The following is a 13,608-nucleotide window of genomic DNA, read 5'->3' on the forward strand; positions in this document are numbered from 1 at the left end:
TCTTGTGCAAGGAAAGTATTGGTAGTATAAAGTATCTAGTGTCATATATATTTAAAATCGTCACCAAAAAATCTCAGTAATTTATAAGTTAAAGATGATATTTCTTTAAACTTTTTTTTAAAGGTGATGGATGTGGGCACACTGTACTAGGACCTGAAAGTGGAACTCTTTCATCCATAAACTACCCACAGACCTACCCTAACAGCACCGTATGTAAATGGGAGATCCGAGTAAAGATGGGAGAGAGAGTGCGCATCAAATTTGGTGACTTTGACATTGAAGATTTTGATTCTTGTCATTTTAATTACTTGAGAATCTATAATGGAATTGGAGTCAGCAGGACTGAAATAGGTAGGAAATTTTCTTTTCTTATAAATCTATGTTTAATATGTCATTGCCTCAAGTTTTAAAACCAAAGCAATTTCTGATACTTAACTTTTAATATTATATAAGGGAATGTATGGGAATTATTGAAAACCTGTGAAACTCTCAAATTTGAATCCTCTTTTGGGAAAGGAAGATTCTTGACTGTTTACTTTGTTTATTTTCTTTTCTAATTAGATTGTTTTGTTGGTTACCTTTAGACAAGATGCCATTGTAATGTTTCTAAGAGGGAGAAAGTGATCTTATTTTTAATATTACTCTTTGGTCATTGTATTTGCAATTAAAGACTACAAGTATAAATTCATGTTTAGGTGGCAATCTAGCATGGCAGTTAAGGTCATGGACTTCAGATCCAAACTGCCTGGGATTGAATCCCATCTCTGCTGTTAGCTTGCTGTGTGACCTTGGGGAAATTAGTTGACCTCTCTTTTATCTCACCTGTAAAGTAGGGAATGAAGTAGCACATGTAAATTCTGAGAACAGTGCCTGGAACAAAATATGTAAGTGTTTAACAGCTGGTAGCTGCTGTTTTTATTATCCCTTACTTGTTTAGTTATTTCTTCTTAAGAACAGTGGTTCTCAATTACAGCTGCGTATTAGAGTTCAACTGGGAAAACTTAAAAATTACTATACCTGGTCCCCATTGTAGATCAATTTAATCAATTGATTGGGTGAGACCCAGGCTCAATGTTTTAAAAGCTTCTCAGGAGAGTCTTCTATGCAGCCGTGGTTGAGAACCATTGACTTAGAAATCAGTACCTTTCTCTTAAGGAAGAAAGGTAAAAAAATTGTGAGACTAATGTCATGAAATCAATAACTCTTGTATTGCAAATTTTAAATTTTCTGTAGCACCCTGTCTCATTTAACTTGTATAATCAGTTTATTTGAACACCATAATTACATAGACGCTTGAATAGGGAGTGAGATCTTGTTGGTTTATACAGGTTAGTGTGATGTTCCAATACATCCCAGAGTAATTTGGGCAGAGATTTAAAAAGTATTTGCAAAGCTTCTTTGAGGGACTGGGAAAAACTGTGGAAATATTAAACTTCACCATCTGGGAAATTCCAGATATTCTTGCAAGCTTTGGGGACTTCCAATTTACTAGGCCGAGCCCTTAGTCTCCTGTCTTGCCCTTATGAAAGCACTCCTGCAGAGGAGAAGCTAAGACTACTTATAATTATGCGTAAGAGTCACTCCCAGAGAGCCTCGTTCCTCAGATGTGGCCTCTCTTTCAAAGCCAACTTGGCAGGTGAACCCACTGCTTTCCCCCATTATTTAGGATGTGGCTCCTGGGTATGAGCCTGCCGCTGGCAGCATGGGACTGAGAAAGCTTTCTTGACCAAGATGGAGAAGAGAAATGAAACAAAATCAAGTTTCAGTGGCTGAGGGATCTCATAGGGGCAAGAGATCATTCTGGATGTTATTGTTATGCATTATGTAAATATCCCTTTTTAGGTTTTAGTACATTAGGATAGCTAGAAGGGAATACTGAAACTGTTGAACTGTATTCCAGGAGCCTTCATTCTTGAAGATGGTATAACTATATAGCCCTTACAATGTGACCATGTAACGGTGAAAACTTTGTGGCTGACATTCCTTTTAACCAGTGTATGAACAGATAGCTAAAAAATAATAAGGCCAAAAATAAATAATTAATAAAGAGGTATGGGATGTTTTGGGGTTTTTTAAATTTTTATTCTTATATGTATTTTTTTTGAGAAATGAAAATGTTCAAACCCACAACTATATGATGATTCTGTAAACCATTGATGGTACACTTTGGATGATTATATGGTGTGTAAAAATATCTCAATAAAATTGCATTAAAAAAAGAACTTGTATTGTCTCTGAGTTTGTTTGGATGCATTTCTTAGTACAAATATGTAAAATTTCTTTCACAACTCTAATTGGAACCCAACATCCTATTTAACTAAGCATACTATTCTTATCCTGTGGCCTCTTCTCTATTCTCTAGCCAAATCCTTCATCTCCTCTTACTTTTTTGGACCGTTGTCTGCCAGAGGACAAATTCCTGTCCTGCTTCCCTGGCTGCTGATTGATAACCCCATTGCCTCTCAGTTCTTGATTAACCTGGTATGGTAGTCACCACTTGCATATTAGCATAAATATATAGTGTTTGATAAGCTCTTAGGAGCTCAAATTGTCTGAGAAACACTATTACCTTAGCATGATAGAAGACAGTTGGATATTAAGTGCCTCCTGAGGTGATGTAGTAGTGAGTACCATCTCTTGGAGTAAGAGGGAACTATTACAGGTTAAGAAGCATATCTTCCAAAAGTCATGTGTAGACCTTGTTTAGATAGATCTTGATTCAAACTAACCAACTGCAAAAAGATAGTAAAACAGAGAAATTCTAATAGGAATTGGATATTCAATGATAGCAAAGAATGATTGCTTTAAGTGTAGTAATGTTATTAAAATTCAGTTCTAATTAACTAAAGACACATTCTGAAGTTCAATTGAAATGCCCTCTGGGATTTATTTTTAAATATTTAAGGACCAAATAGGGAGAAGGATAGGTGAAACAATAATGGTAAATTGGTGAGGCTGAATAATGAAATGATACTTCTTTGGAATTTTGAAATTTTCCATAATGAAAAGATTTTGTTTTTGTTTTTAAATAAAAGAAGGCAAAAGCACTGTATCTTTAGGTCAATAAAACTTGACAGTGATACTGGAGAGAATAGTAACATGGGAGCCTTTTGAGCATAGGTTTTAAGCCATTCACCAGTTCTAGTCCTAGTTCCCAGGAATTGCTTACTGAGAGTCCTTTCTAGAAGGCACTAAGCCATCCTGGGCTTCAAAGACATCATCTGTATCATATGAGGATGAAATGAAATAATACTTTGCAGTGCTTGGAGTATAGTCGGTATTTAATAAATCTCTTTATTTCCATTGTTTTTGCTTTCTCCTTATTCTCTCTTCACATGGGTAAGCAAAAAAGCTACAAAAGGTCCAGGGTTCCTGTTGGATTTTAGTTTGGCCCCCAATCACCATCTATACCATTTGCCCACTGGTCCTCCATTTTGAGAGCAGTTTATGGCTAGTGATAGAAAGGTAAGATTTCCTGATATATCACAAAGAAATGAAGTCTTCTAATGTATAGCAAAGAAATAAGTAAACGTCTCTATTTCATGTTCTGGTTAACTTAGACCTGCGTGAAGTACAAGATAGAAGCAGATACACTGTGGGCATCAAGAGTTCAGTGATAATCACCTTTTTCCTAGGTAAGCCTATCTTATTTCTCAGTGCCCCTTCAGAAAAGAGGCAGGCCTAAAAATTACTTCTGGACAACCTCTATTGTTGCTCAGATGTGGCTTCACTCTCTCTAAACCCAACTCTGCAAGTGAAATCATTGCCCTCCCAGCTCCGTGGAACATGACATCCAGGGATGAAAGTTTCCCTAGTGACATGGGAGATGACTGCCAGGGATGAATCTGGCCCTGGAACCGTGGGACCAACAATTCCATCCTGATCAAAAGAGGGGAAAGAAGTGTAACTAATAAAGTATCAGTGGCAGAGAAAGTTCAAATAGAGTCAAGAGGCTGCTCTGGAGGTCGCTCTTATGCAAGCTTCAGTTAGACCTTGCTGCCTATAACCTGCCAACCCCCAACCAGGACCATTCCAGCCAATCCTAAAGAAAACCTGGGGCAATATATAAGATTCCAAAAGGGTTCCATGCACTAGTGTAACTTTCCAAAAACCTACAAACTTCAAATGGGTCCCTGGTCCAGATAAGTCCTGAAAGCTAGAGGGCCCAGCCTTTCTAGAACATCAGGTAGTTCCATCTCCTTGCCCCATGTTATTGACAGACCCTTCCAACATGAAAGATTTAGAATGGCTGTAGCCCAAATGCCACTAAAAAGAGGGATAGAAAGATCAAAGGTGATGGTGGAGTTATACAGCGAAGATAGGGTTAACTTGTATAATCAGTTTATTCAGACACCATAATTACATAGAAACTTGAATAGGGAGTGAGATCTTGTTGGTTTATACAGGTTAATGTGATGTCCCAATACATCCCAGAATAATTTGGGATGAATGTGAATGCTGAATCAATAAATTGATATCTTGTTTAGTCTCCAGTATCTTAGAGCAACTGAAAATAAAAACCTAAAATTGTAGAATTATAACGTATGTCAAACTCTGAAATATGTTCTACAACTAATTGTGGTGCTGTGTTTTGAAATTTATTGCATTTTTGTATATTTGTTATTTTTCACAAAGAAAAACGAAGTCGATTGTGATGAGAAAAAATATTTATGCCTTCTAATTCCTATATTCTGGAGCAGCTAGAAGGAAAAATATCTGAGAGGATCATATGGTAGCCCATGACAAACTCTGAGATCTGTCCTGTAACTACTTGTTGAAGAGTGCTTTGAAAACTAATTTTTATTTCTTTGCTTTGTATATATGTTATACTATAAAATAAAAAAAGTTAAAAAGAAAAGAGGCAGGCTCAAAAAGTCACATTTCCCCATAGAAAGAATTCATATTTTGGTATAAAAGCTTAGGTTCTGGATTTTATACATATAGGTGTTAATTTGGGAGACTTTTTTTGAGGGGATAGGATTATGGAGTAATCAATAAATGGAAATGAAAGGGATAATGGTTTTTCAACGACCATTTTTTTGTCATAAACTCATTACAGTTTATTAACTGCTTTTGGTTAACTTGACAGTAATAGTTATATCATTTTCTCTTAGGAAAAGATGTAATATGTATTAATAAGCATAACTTTATTATAATTTTATATAATTTTACTTTCTAAATTGCTAAACTTTCGGAAAACTTTGTGAAATAGCTCAGCAGTGCAGGCCCTGGTTAATAATAATAATAAATAACCCATATACTGTACTTGCTATTTGCCAGATACCATTGAAAGCACTTTTTTTCATTAATTTTAATCATCAGAAGAACCTTCAGATAGTTATTGTTATTACTGACATTTGTGGGTGAGCAAACTGAGTCACAGAGATATTACTTAATTTGCCCAAGGTCACACCACTAGTTAATGGCTAAACTGATTCATACTTAAGCAGTCTGGCTCTGGAATTGGTATCTCTCAGTGCTTATACTTATGCTTATAAGCACCTTCATTGTGCTGAATTTCCTTGAATCCTAAACAGTCCTATAGATCATTTTCATATGATAGATAAGGAAGCAAACAATCAGAAAAGATACGTGTGTGACTAGTCCGAAATCACACAGGCAAGTTGGGTCTCTTGAATTGAGGTTTGGCTTTTAGCAAAAGCCGTACTCTGAACTACAGCCTCTTAGAGTAATAAATACTTTATTGTTTACTTAAGCTTAATTGTTTGCAATACAGTTCTCCCACCCCAACTTGACACTGGCAACTTTTTAATGAATATTTAAAAAATCCTTTTAGCTATTTATTTTGTTGTAATTTCAGACTTAGAGAAAATTTCCAAGAATACATCTTTCACCCAGATTTCCTAAATATTAACATTTTGCCACATTTGCTTTCTTTCTCTCCCTTTCCCTCCTTCTGCCCCCCGCCACCCCATTTTTTTCCTCAACTGATTGAGTCAGTTGTAGACATGATGTCTCTTTACCCCTGTGTACTTCAGTATTTATTTACTAAAAATAAAGCCATTCATTTATGTAAGTATAGAACAATTATCAAAATAAAGAAATCATCATTGATACAGTAGTACTAAGCTACAGGCCTTACATTTCTCCATTTATCCAAATAATGTTCTTTATAGCATAAGAAAATCTTAGTTTATATGTTGCATTCAGTTGCCACCGTTTTTGTTTAAGTCTTCATAACTCTGGAGATTAAAAGGACAGATCCTCGGTCTATCTTTGTTTCAGGATGTTGACATTTTTTAAGTATAAGGGCCAGTTATTTTATATAATGTACCTTAATTTGGTGTCATATGATTTTCCTTATGATGAGATTCAGGCTTTGACTTTTGGTAGAAACACCATAAGCGATGCTGAGTACTTCCCTTTCCAGCATATCAGACATGTGATGCTGATTTGTTGTCCCATTACCAGTGATGTTATTTTTGATATCTTGGCTAAGGTATTATTTCCCAGGTTTCTCTACTATAGTTATGTTATTCTTTGTAATTGGTAAATGTCCTAAGGGATTCTTTGAGATAATGTCTGTTATTCATTAAACTTACACCCACTAGCTTTAGCATCTATAACAATTCTTATCTAAACCAGTTACGCTTGCCCAAATATTGTTTTCCAATTTCATCCTTCCTTCTGTGTTTGAATTTTCTTCTTCTGATACCTGTAATTCTATTCCAACACCATGTTTCATTCTGTCCTTCCCTTTTTCATATTTCTAACTTCCCTGACAGTGAGAAATCTAGCACTATATATATATATATATACTTACTTGTTCAGTCCAAAATGTACAGAAAGGGGTTTCAGAATTGTTAACCCATGCCTTTAATAGGCTTAGAGATTTAAATTTCATGTTGAGATTCTCTAATTCTCCTGTTAATTTGTTTAGACTCTTAACTTAAGGACATAAAGTCTAAATACTGTGTTAGAAAATTTATTTTATTTTTTATAAAAATTTTTAAATTTTTTATTATTTCTACCTCAGCTACTCCCTATCCTTCAGTGTGATTGCATCTGAAATACGGTTTGGTTCTTTTGCTACTGTTTGTACTCCATGTTAGGATCACTACCCCCCCCCCATTCTTATTTTTTGTTGTTTTTTAGAACATGAAACATTTACATGTTTCTCAAAGTTAACACTGTACGAAAAGGATGTTCAGATAAGTGATATTCCTCCCACCATACTCTATTTCTTCTATTCTTTTCACGGCATCTCTACTCATACCCTATACGTAACCCATTTCATTAGTTTTAGTTTATTCTTTCTGTGTTTCTTTGGCACAATAATAATGTATATTTTCTTGTTTCCCCTGTTAATGTAAAATCTAACTGCTATAGATATTCTTTTGTACTTGGCTTTTATTTCTCATTTAATAATATAGCCTGGAAATCACTCCACATAGAGATATTCCTCATTCTTTTTATAGCTACATAAAACTCCATAGTCTTGAATGTACTATAGTTTCTTTAACTGCCCTTTTATATATAAACTATAAGTTGTTTTCCAATACAGTATTTTATACTTATAAAAAGTGCTACAATGAATAACTGTGAGTATATGTTTTTGTTTCTTGGAGGTGTATCTTCAGGGTAAATTCCTAAAGTAGGATTGCTGGGTCAAATGGTAAATATGTATATTTATATATATTTGAAATATATATATATTTTGTTGTTAGATACTTCCAAATTCCCCTCTATAAGGGGTTGTACCAATTTTATTTCCACCATCAGTACATGAGAGTGCCTTTTTCTCCACAGCCTTGCCAACCGTGTTTTCTCATGCCTTTTAATTTTTGCCAATTAATAAGTGAGTTTTAACTTGCATTTTTCTTACTATTAGTGAGACTGAACTTTTTTTATATACTTAAAAGTTTAGTTTTATATTTTTTGTCTGTTCATGTTTTTGTCCATTTTTCTGTCGAGATTTTTAGTCTTTGTTTCCCTCAGTTTTTTGGGTTATTTTTAGTTACATGTAAGGAATATTTGCTTATATTTGATAAATGCTATAGATAATTTATCCTAGCTTGTCAGTTGTCTTTTGTCTTTTGACTTTTTTTCTGGAGCTTGCTTATAGTGTTTTATTTTGTTGGTCATGCAGACTTTTAGATTTATCAGTTTTTTAATTTATCAGTCTTCTTTTATTCCATCTGGATTTTGAATCATACTTAGAAAGCTTCTCCCTGCATATCAGTTTAAGAGAAATTTACCCAAGTTTCTTGTAGTACATTTATAGTATGGGTTAATTTTTATGTTTAGGTCCTTTGTCTGTTTGGGGTTTATTCTTTCATGTGGTATGAGGTGTGGATCTAATTGTATATTTTGCAAATGATAACAACTTGTCCCAGCACCATGCATTAAAAAGTCTGTTTTTGCCCCAGTGGTTTGAAATTACCACCTACCTTTGTTATATATTATAGAAGCTTTGTGGTATGCTTTATATCAGATAGGGGTAGTCTCCCCTCATAGATTTTTTTTCTCCATGAGTGTTTTCCTGGCTATTCTTGCCTGTTTATCTATATGAAGTTTAGTGTCACCTTTTCTAATGTCATAAAAAAGCTTGTTGATATTTTCACAGAAATTAGGTTAAGTTTATAAATTAACTTTATTATGTTGAGTCATCTGGTTCAAAATCAACTTTTGTTGCCTTTCTAGCAGTGTTTAAACTTTGTTTTGTAGGGTTTTGTTTTAATAAAAAATTATTCCTAAGTATCTTATCTTCATTGTTGCTATTGTAAATGGATTTTTTTTACCATTATATATTCTAATTGGTTATTAGTTTTATATAAAGATAGTTGATTGCTGTATGTTGATTTTATGTCTTGCTACTTTACTGAGATTTGTTTTTTAATTGCTTCAGTTAGTTTATCATTTACTTCCTAAGCATTTCTGGGCATACTGTCACATCTACAACTAGAGATAGTTTTACTTCTTGTGATCAATTTCTGTTGTTTAATTGCTTTGGAGATAATGGGCATATTTTCCTTGTTCCTGATCTTAGTGGAAATGTTAAGAAATTATCCCTTGATCTCTAGTTTCTTGAATGTTTTTATCAGGAAAGGGTATTGCATTTTGTTAGAAGGCATTTTTAGTATCTATAAAGAAAATTATATAATTTCACCCTGAAATCTATGATGATGTATTATATTAATGGATTTCCAAATATTGAACCACCTTTGCTTTCTTGAAATAAATACCACTTGATCTTTTAATGTGGGATTGTATTCCATTTCCTAATATTTTATTTAATACTTTTGCATAAATATTGTGAGTTATACTAATCTATAACTTTTGGCTTTGTCTTTACCAGGTTTAAGTATTGATGTTACATTTCAAAAATGATTAAATTTTCCTCTTTTTCAATTCTTTGGAACAGTTTATAGAGCATTTAAAATATCTTTAGTCTTCGAAAGTTTCAGTCTGTGAAACCATCTGTGCCTGGTGCTTTTTTTGATAATTAGTTCCTCAGTAACTTTCTTTGTTTCTACAAAGAATTTGTTCTGTTTAAGCTCTCTGTCACTAGTGGATTCAATTTTAATAACCTGTATTTGCCTAGTAAATTACCCATTTCATCTTGGATTTCTAATTTACTTGTACTAAAGTTTGCAAAATATAATCAGGATTTTCAGTGGTTGTTTAAATGTGTTTTTCTCAATAGTTATTTCCTACTTGTTATTTCTCATTTTGTATATTTGTGTTTTCTCCTTTTTGCCCCTTGATTAAATTGGTTTACATGGTTTGTCTATTTTAAATTCATTCAAGAAATGGATTTTGATCTAGTAATTAGATCTGTTCTTTTTCTGTTCTCTACTTTTATTGATTTCTGTTTTTATATGCATGTACTTCATAGTGCTTTCTTTTGGCTAACTTTATTTTCTAACTTTTAGCTAGGAATTTATTTTTATCCTTTGATTTTTGGTTAGTATTCCTTTTTACTCAATAATTTTTTAATCAAATGTCTATTTCCAGTTAGAAGGACCTTTCTTTGTTATTGCCAATAGTTTTTAGTTTTATTTCATTGTGATCAAAGAACGTTGTAATATTTCAACTTTATGGAACTTGCTGATATTTTCTTTGTAGCTTAATATGTGATCAATTTTTGTGAATATCCCATGTGTGCTTAAGAAGGTTATCAAGAGGTTAATTTTTATATACCTCTAAATATATACCTTATTGATTATGCCATTTAGGTCTTCTATATTCTTACTTCTTATCTGTTTGCTCTGTCTTATATTGAAAGATATGTGTTAAAGTCTCCTGTGATTAGAGTTTGTTTCCTTAACTGCATGTCTTAGGATTATTATAAAGGAGATTGCTCTGTTGTTTCATAGACATTTATAATTATAATATCTTAATTTTGAATTGTTGTTTTAGTATTAAAAACTCCTCCTTTGTGATGTTTTGTACTTTTTGGTTTTATTATCCTTTGACATCAATTTCACTCCCCCTTATTTCTTATTTTTTCTATTTGCCTGGAATACTTTTCTTTGCCCATCCCTTTAGTGTTAATCTTTCTGAATCATTTGGTTAGTGTTTTTTTAATAAAAAAAAGTATATATGAATATATATATATAACTATATATGTATAAAAGTATATATACAAATTGTATTATCAACCAAATTGAAAATATTTATTAATAGTATGGTTAAATTTATTCACATTTATTTATAAGCCTGATAGGTTTTGTCTGAGATACCATTATTTTATAATTATGTACGTTATATTTGCTCTTTTTCTTTTTCTCTACCTTACGCTTATTTTCTTTCTATTTTTTAAACTTCTTGTGGTATTTAGTTAGATTTATATATTGTTCTAGTTTTCTTTCAGTGTATGCCTTTGTTTGATGCCTAGTGTCTCGTTTTCATATGTAATCTTTTACTACCTGGTTTGTACATTTTTAATGGTATCTTTTAACTCTTTCCTGTTGTCTGTATAATATTCAGTGGACTATTCTACTCTCCTCTTTTCCCTTCCTTTTTCTTCCCGATTTCTACTCTGTTAGAACATAAACTCATAAAGTATAGCCTACATAGCATCTTGTTCCTCAACCTCATCTCTAACTTTTTTAGAGCTACAATTAAACATATGAAATGTTTGCTGTCAGTCTTTTTGCTGGTGGTCTCCCAATCATATCCTTTTTTTTTTCCCAAGGTAATAAAGATGTTTTATTTGGGTCTTAGAATTATAACTGGGAAAGTAGAGATTCGGATAGCAATCCAATAATGTCCCATCTTGGCACTTCCAGGCACGGGTTTTAAAAGAAAAAAAACATTAGTTAAGTTGTTTGTGCTTGCTGGAAATTTGGTGTACTCAAGTTGTCCTTCAGGTTAGATAGTTTACTGAGCTCTTTAACTCTTTTTTTTTTTTTTGAGCTCCTTAACTTTTTAGTTAATAGTGTCTGGATGTCCATAGATTTTCTTTATATCTTTTTATCTTAATTTTTATTCTAGTAACATATGTATGACTGAAAATTTCCACTTTTAACCACATTCAGATATATAATTCAGTGCTATTAAATAGACCCACAGTGTTGTGCTACCATTACTGCCAAGCATTATCGAAACTTTATAAGCAACCCAAATAGAAATTTTTTACAAATTAAGCATTAACTCCTCATTCCCTACTCCCAGCCTGTCCCCTGGTAACCTCTATTCTACATTCTGACTCTTTGAGTTTGTGTGTTTTAACTGTTTCAAATCAGTAAGATCATACAATATTTGTCCTTTTATGTCTGACCTATTTTCACTCAACTTGTTATCTTCAGTGTTCATCCATGTTACGGGAACTAGAACTCCATTTCTTTTCTTTGCATGGGCAGGCACTGGGAATTGAACCCGGTCTCCAGCATGGCAGGCAAGAACTCTGCCTGCTGAACCACCCACCCTCCATTTTTCTTAATTCTGAATAATATTCTCTTGTGTATGTCACAGCACATTTTGTTCATCTGGTCGTCTGTTGATGGACACTTTGGTCTTGCGTCCATCTTTTGACAATTGTGAATAATTCTGCTGTGAACTTTGATGCACAAATATCTGTTGAAGTCCCTGTTTTCAATTCTTTTGGGTACATACCTTTCAGAGGGATGACTGGATCATGCAGTAATTGTATTTTCAGCTTTCTGAGGAACTGTTAAACTGTCTTCCAAAACAGCTATACCATTTTACATTGCTATCAATGCTGAATGAATTTTCCTGTTTCTCCACATCCTCTCCAACAGTTGTAATTTTCTGTTCTTTTAATAGTAGCCTTTCTAGTGGGTGTGAAATGATTTCTCATTGTTGTTTTGCTTTGCATTTCCCTAATAGCTAATGATGTTGAGCTTCTTTTCATGTGCTTTTTAGTCATTTGTATATCCTCTTTGGAGAAATGCCCATTCAAGTCTTTTGCCCATTAATTTTTTAATTGGGCTGTCTGTTTTTTTATTGTTGAATTGTAGAATTTCTTTTTTAAACCTTATCAGATATGTAGTTTCAAAATATATTCTCCAACTGAGTAGATTATCTTTTCACTTTTATGATAAAGTCTTTGATGCACAAAAGTTTTAAATTTTTATGAAGTCCTATTTATGTAGTTTTTCTTTTGCAGCTTTTGCTTTGGGTGTGAAGGCTAAGAAACCATTGCCCAAAGGATGATCCTGAACCATGCTTCCCTACGTTTTGTTCTAGGATTCTTATAGTCCTAGTTCTTATATTTATGTCTTTGATCCATTTTTAATTGATTTTTGTATATGGTATGAAATGGGAGTCCTTCATTCTTTTACATATGGATATCCAGTTCTCCCAGTACCATTTGTTGAAGAGACTATTCTTCTTCAAATAAGTGGATTTGGTATCCTTGTCAAAAATCAATTAACCATATATGTTAAGGTCTATTTCTGAACTCTCATTTGATTCCATTGGTCCAGTCCATATGTCTATCCTTGTGCCATTCATTGAGACTTGTTTTGTGACCCAACACATGGTCTATCATGGAAAACGATCCATGAGCACTTGAGAATAATGTATATCCTGTTGTATTGGGGTGCAGTGTTCTGTATATGTCAGTTCTAGTTCATTTTTCATATTATTCAGTGTCTATTTCCATATTCATCTCTGTCTAGATGTTCCATCTCTTGAGGAGAGTGGTATATTGAAGTCTCCAACTATTAATTTAGAGGTGTCTGTTTCTCCCTTCATATTTGTCAGTGTTTGTCTTATGTATTTTGGGGCAGTGTTGTAAGGTCCATAAATATGATGGATGGACCCTTTTATTAACATATAATGTCCTTCTTTGTCTCTTATACAGCTTTTGACTTAAAGTCTATTTTGTCCAATATATAGCTACCCGTGCTGTCTTTTGGTTACTTTTTACATGAAATATCTTTTTCCATCCTTTCACTTTCAATCTATATGTGTCTTTGGGTCTAAAGTTCCTTGTAAACAGCATATTGTTACAACATCCTTTTTTATTCATTTTGTCAGTCTGTGTCTTTTGATTGGGAAGTTTAACAATCAGTGTTATTAGTGTATAGGCAGTACTTATGTCAGACATTTGGCTAAATTTTTTTTGTCGTTCTTTTCCTTTATTGCAACTGTATAGTTGATTTTTATGATATGTCT

General features: G+C 33.2%; 1 protein-coding gene across 2 annotated transcripts in view; it reads left to right on the forward strand.

The window, feature by feature from the left end:
• The window catches only part of DCBLD2 (discoidin, CUB and LCCL domain containing 2), a 99,111-nt gene that overhangs the window by 16,144 nt on the left and 69,359 nt on the right, over nucleotides 1–13,608 (forward strand). The window contains exon 2 of one of the 2 annotated variants that reach the window (XM_077118621.1): nucleotides 124–351. In XM_077118621.1, the coding sequence (XP_076974736.1) occupies nucleotides 124–351 (228 nt within the window). Of the gene's footprint in view, nucleotides 1–123; nucleotides 352–13,608 lie in introns of those variants that run through there. The other variant, XM_077118622.1, reaches the window with a different exon arrangement.

Source organism: Tamandua tetradactyla, chromosome 10 (assembly GCF_023851605.1).
Source record: "Tamandua tetradactyla isolate mTamTet1 chromosome 10, mTamTet1.pri, whole genome shotgun sequence".
Taxonomy (NCBI): Eukaryota; Metazoa; Chordata; class Mammalia; order Pilosa; family Myrmecophagidae; genus Tamandua; species Tamandua tetradactyla.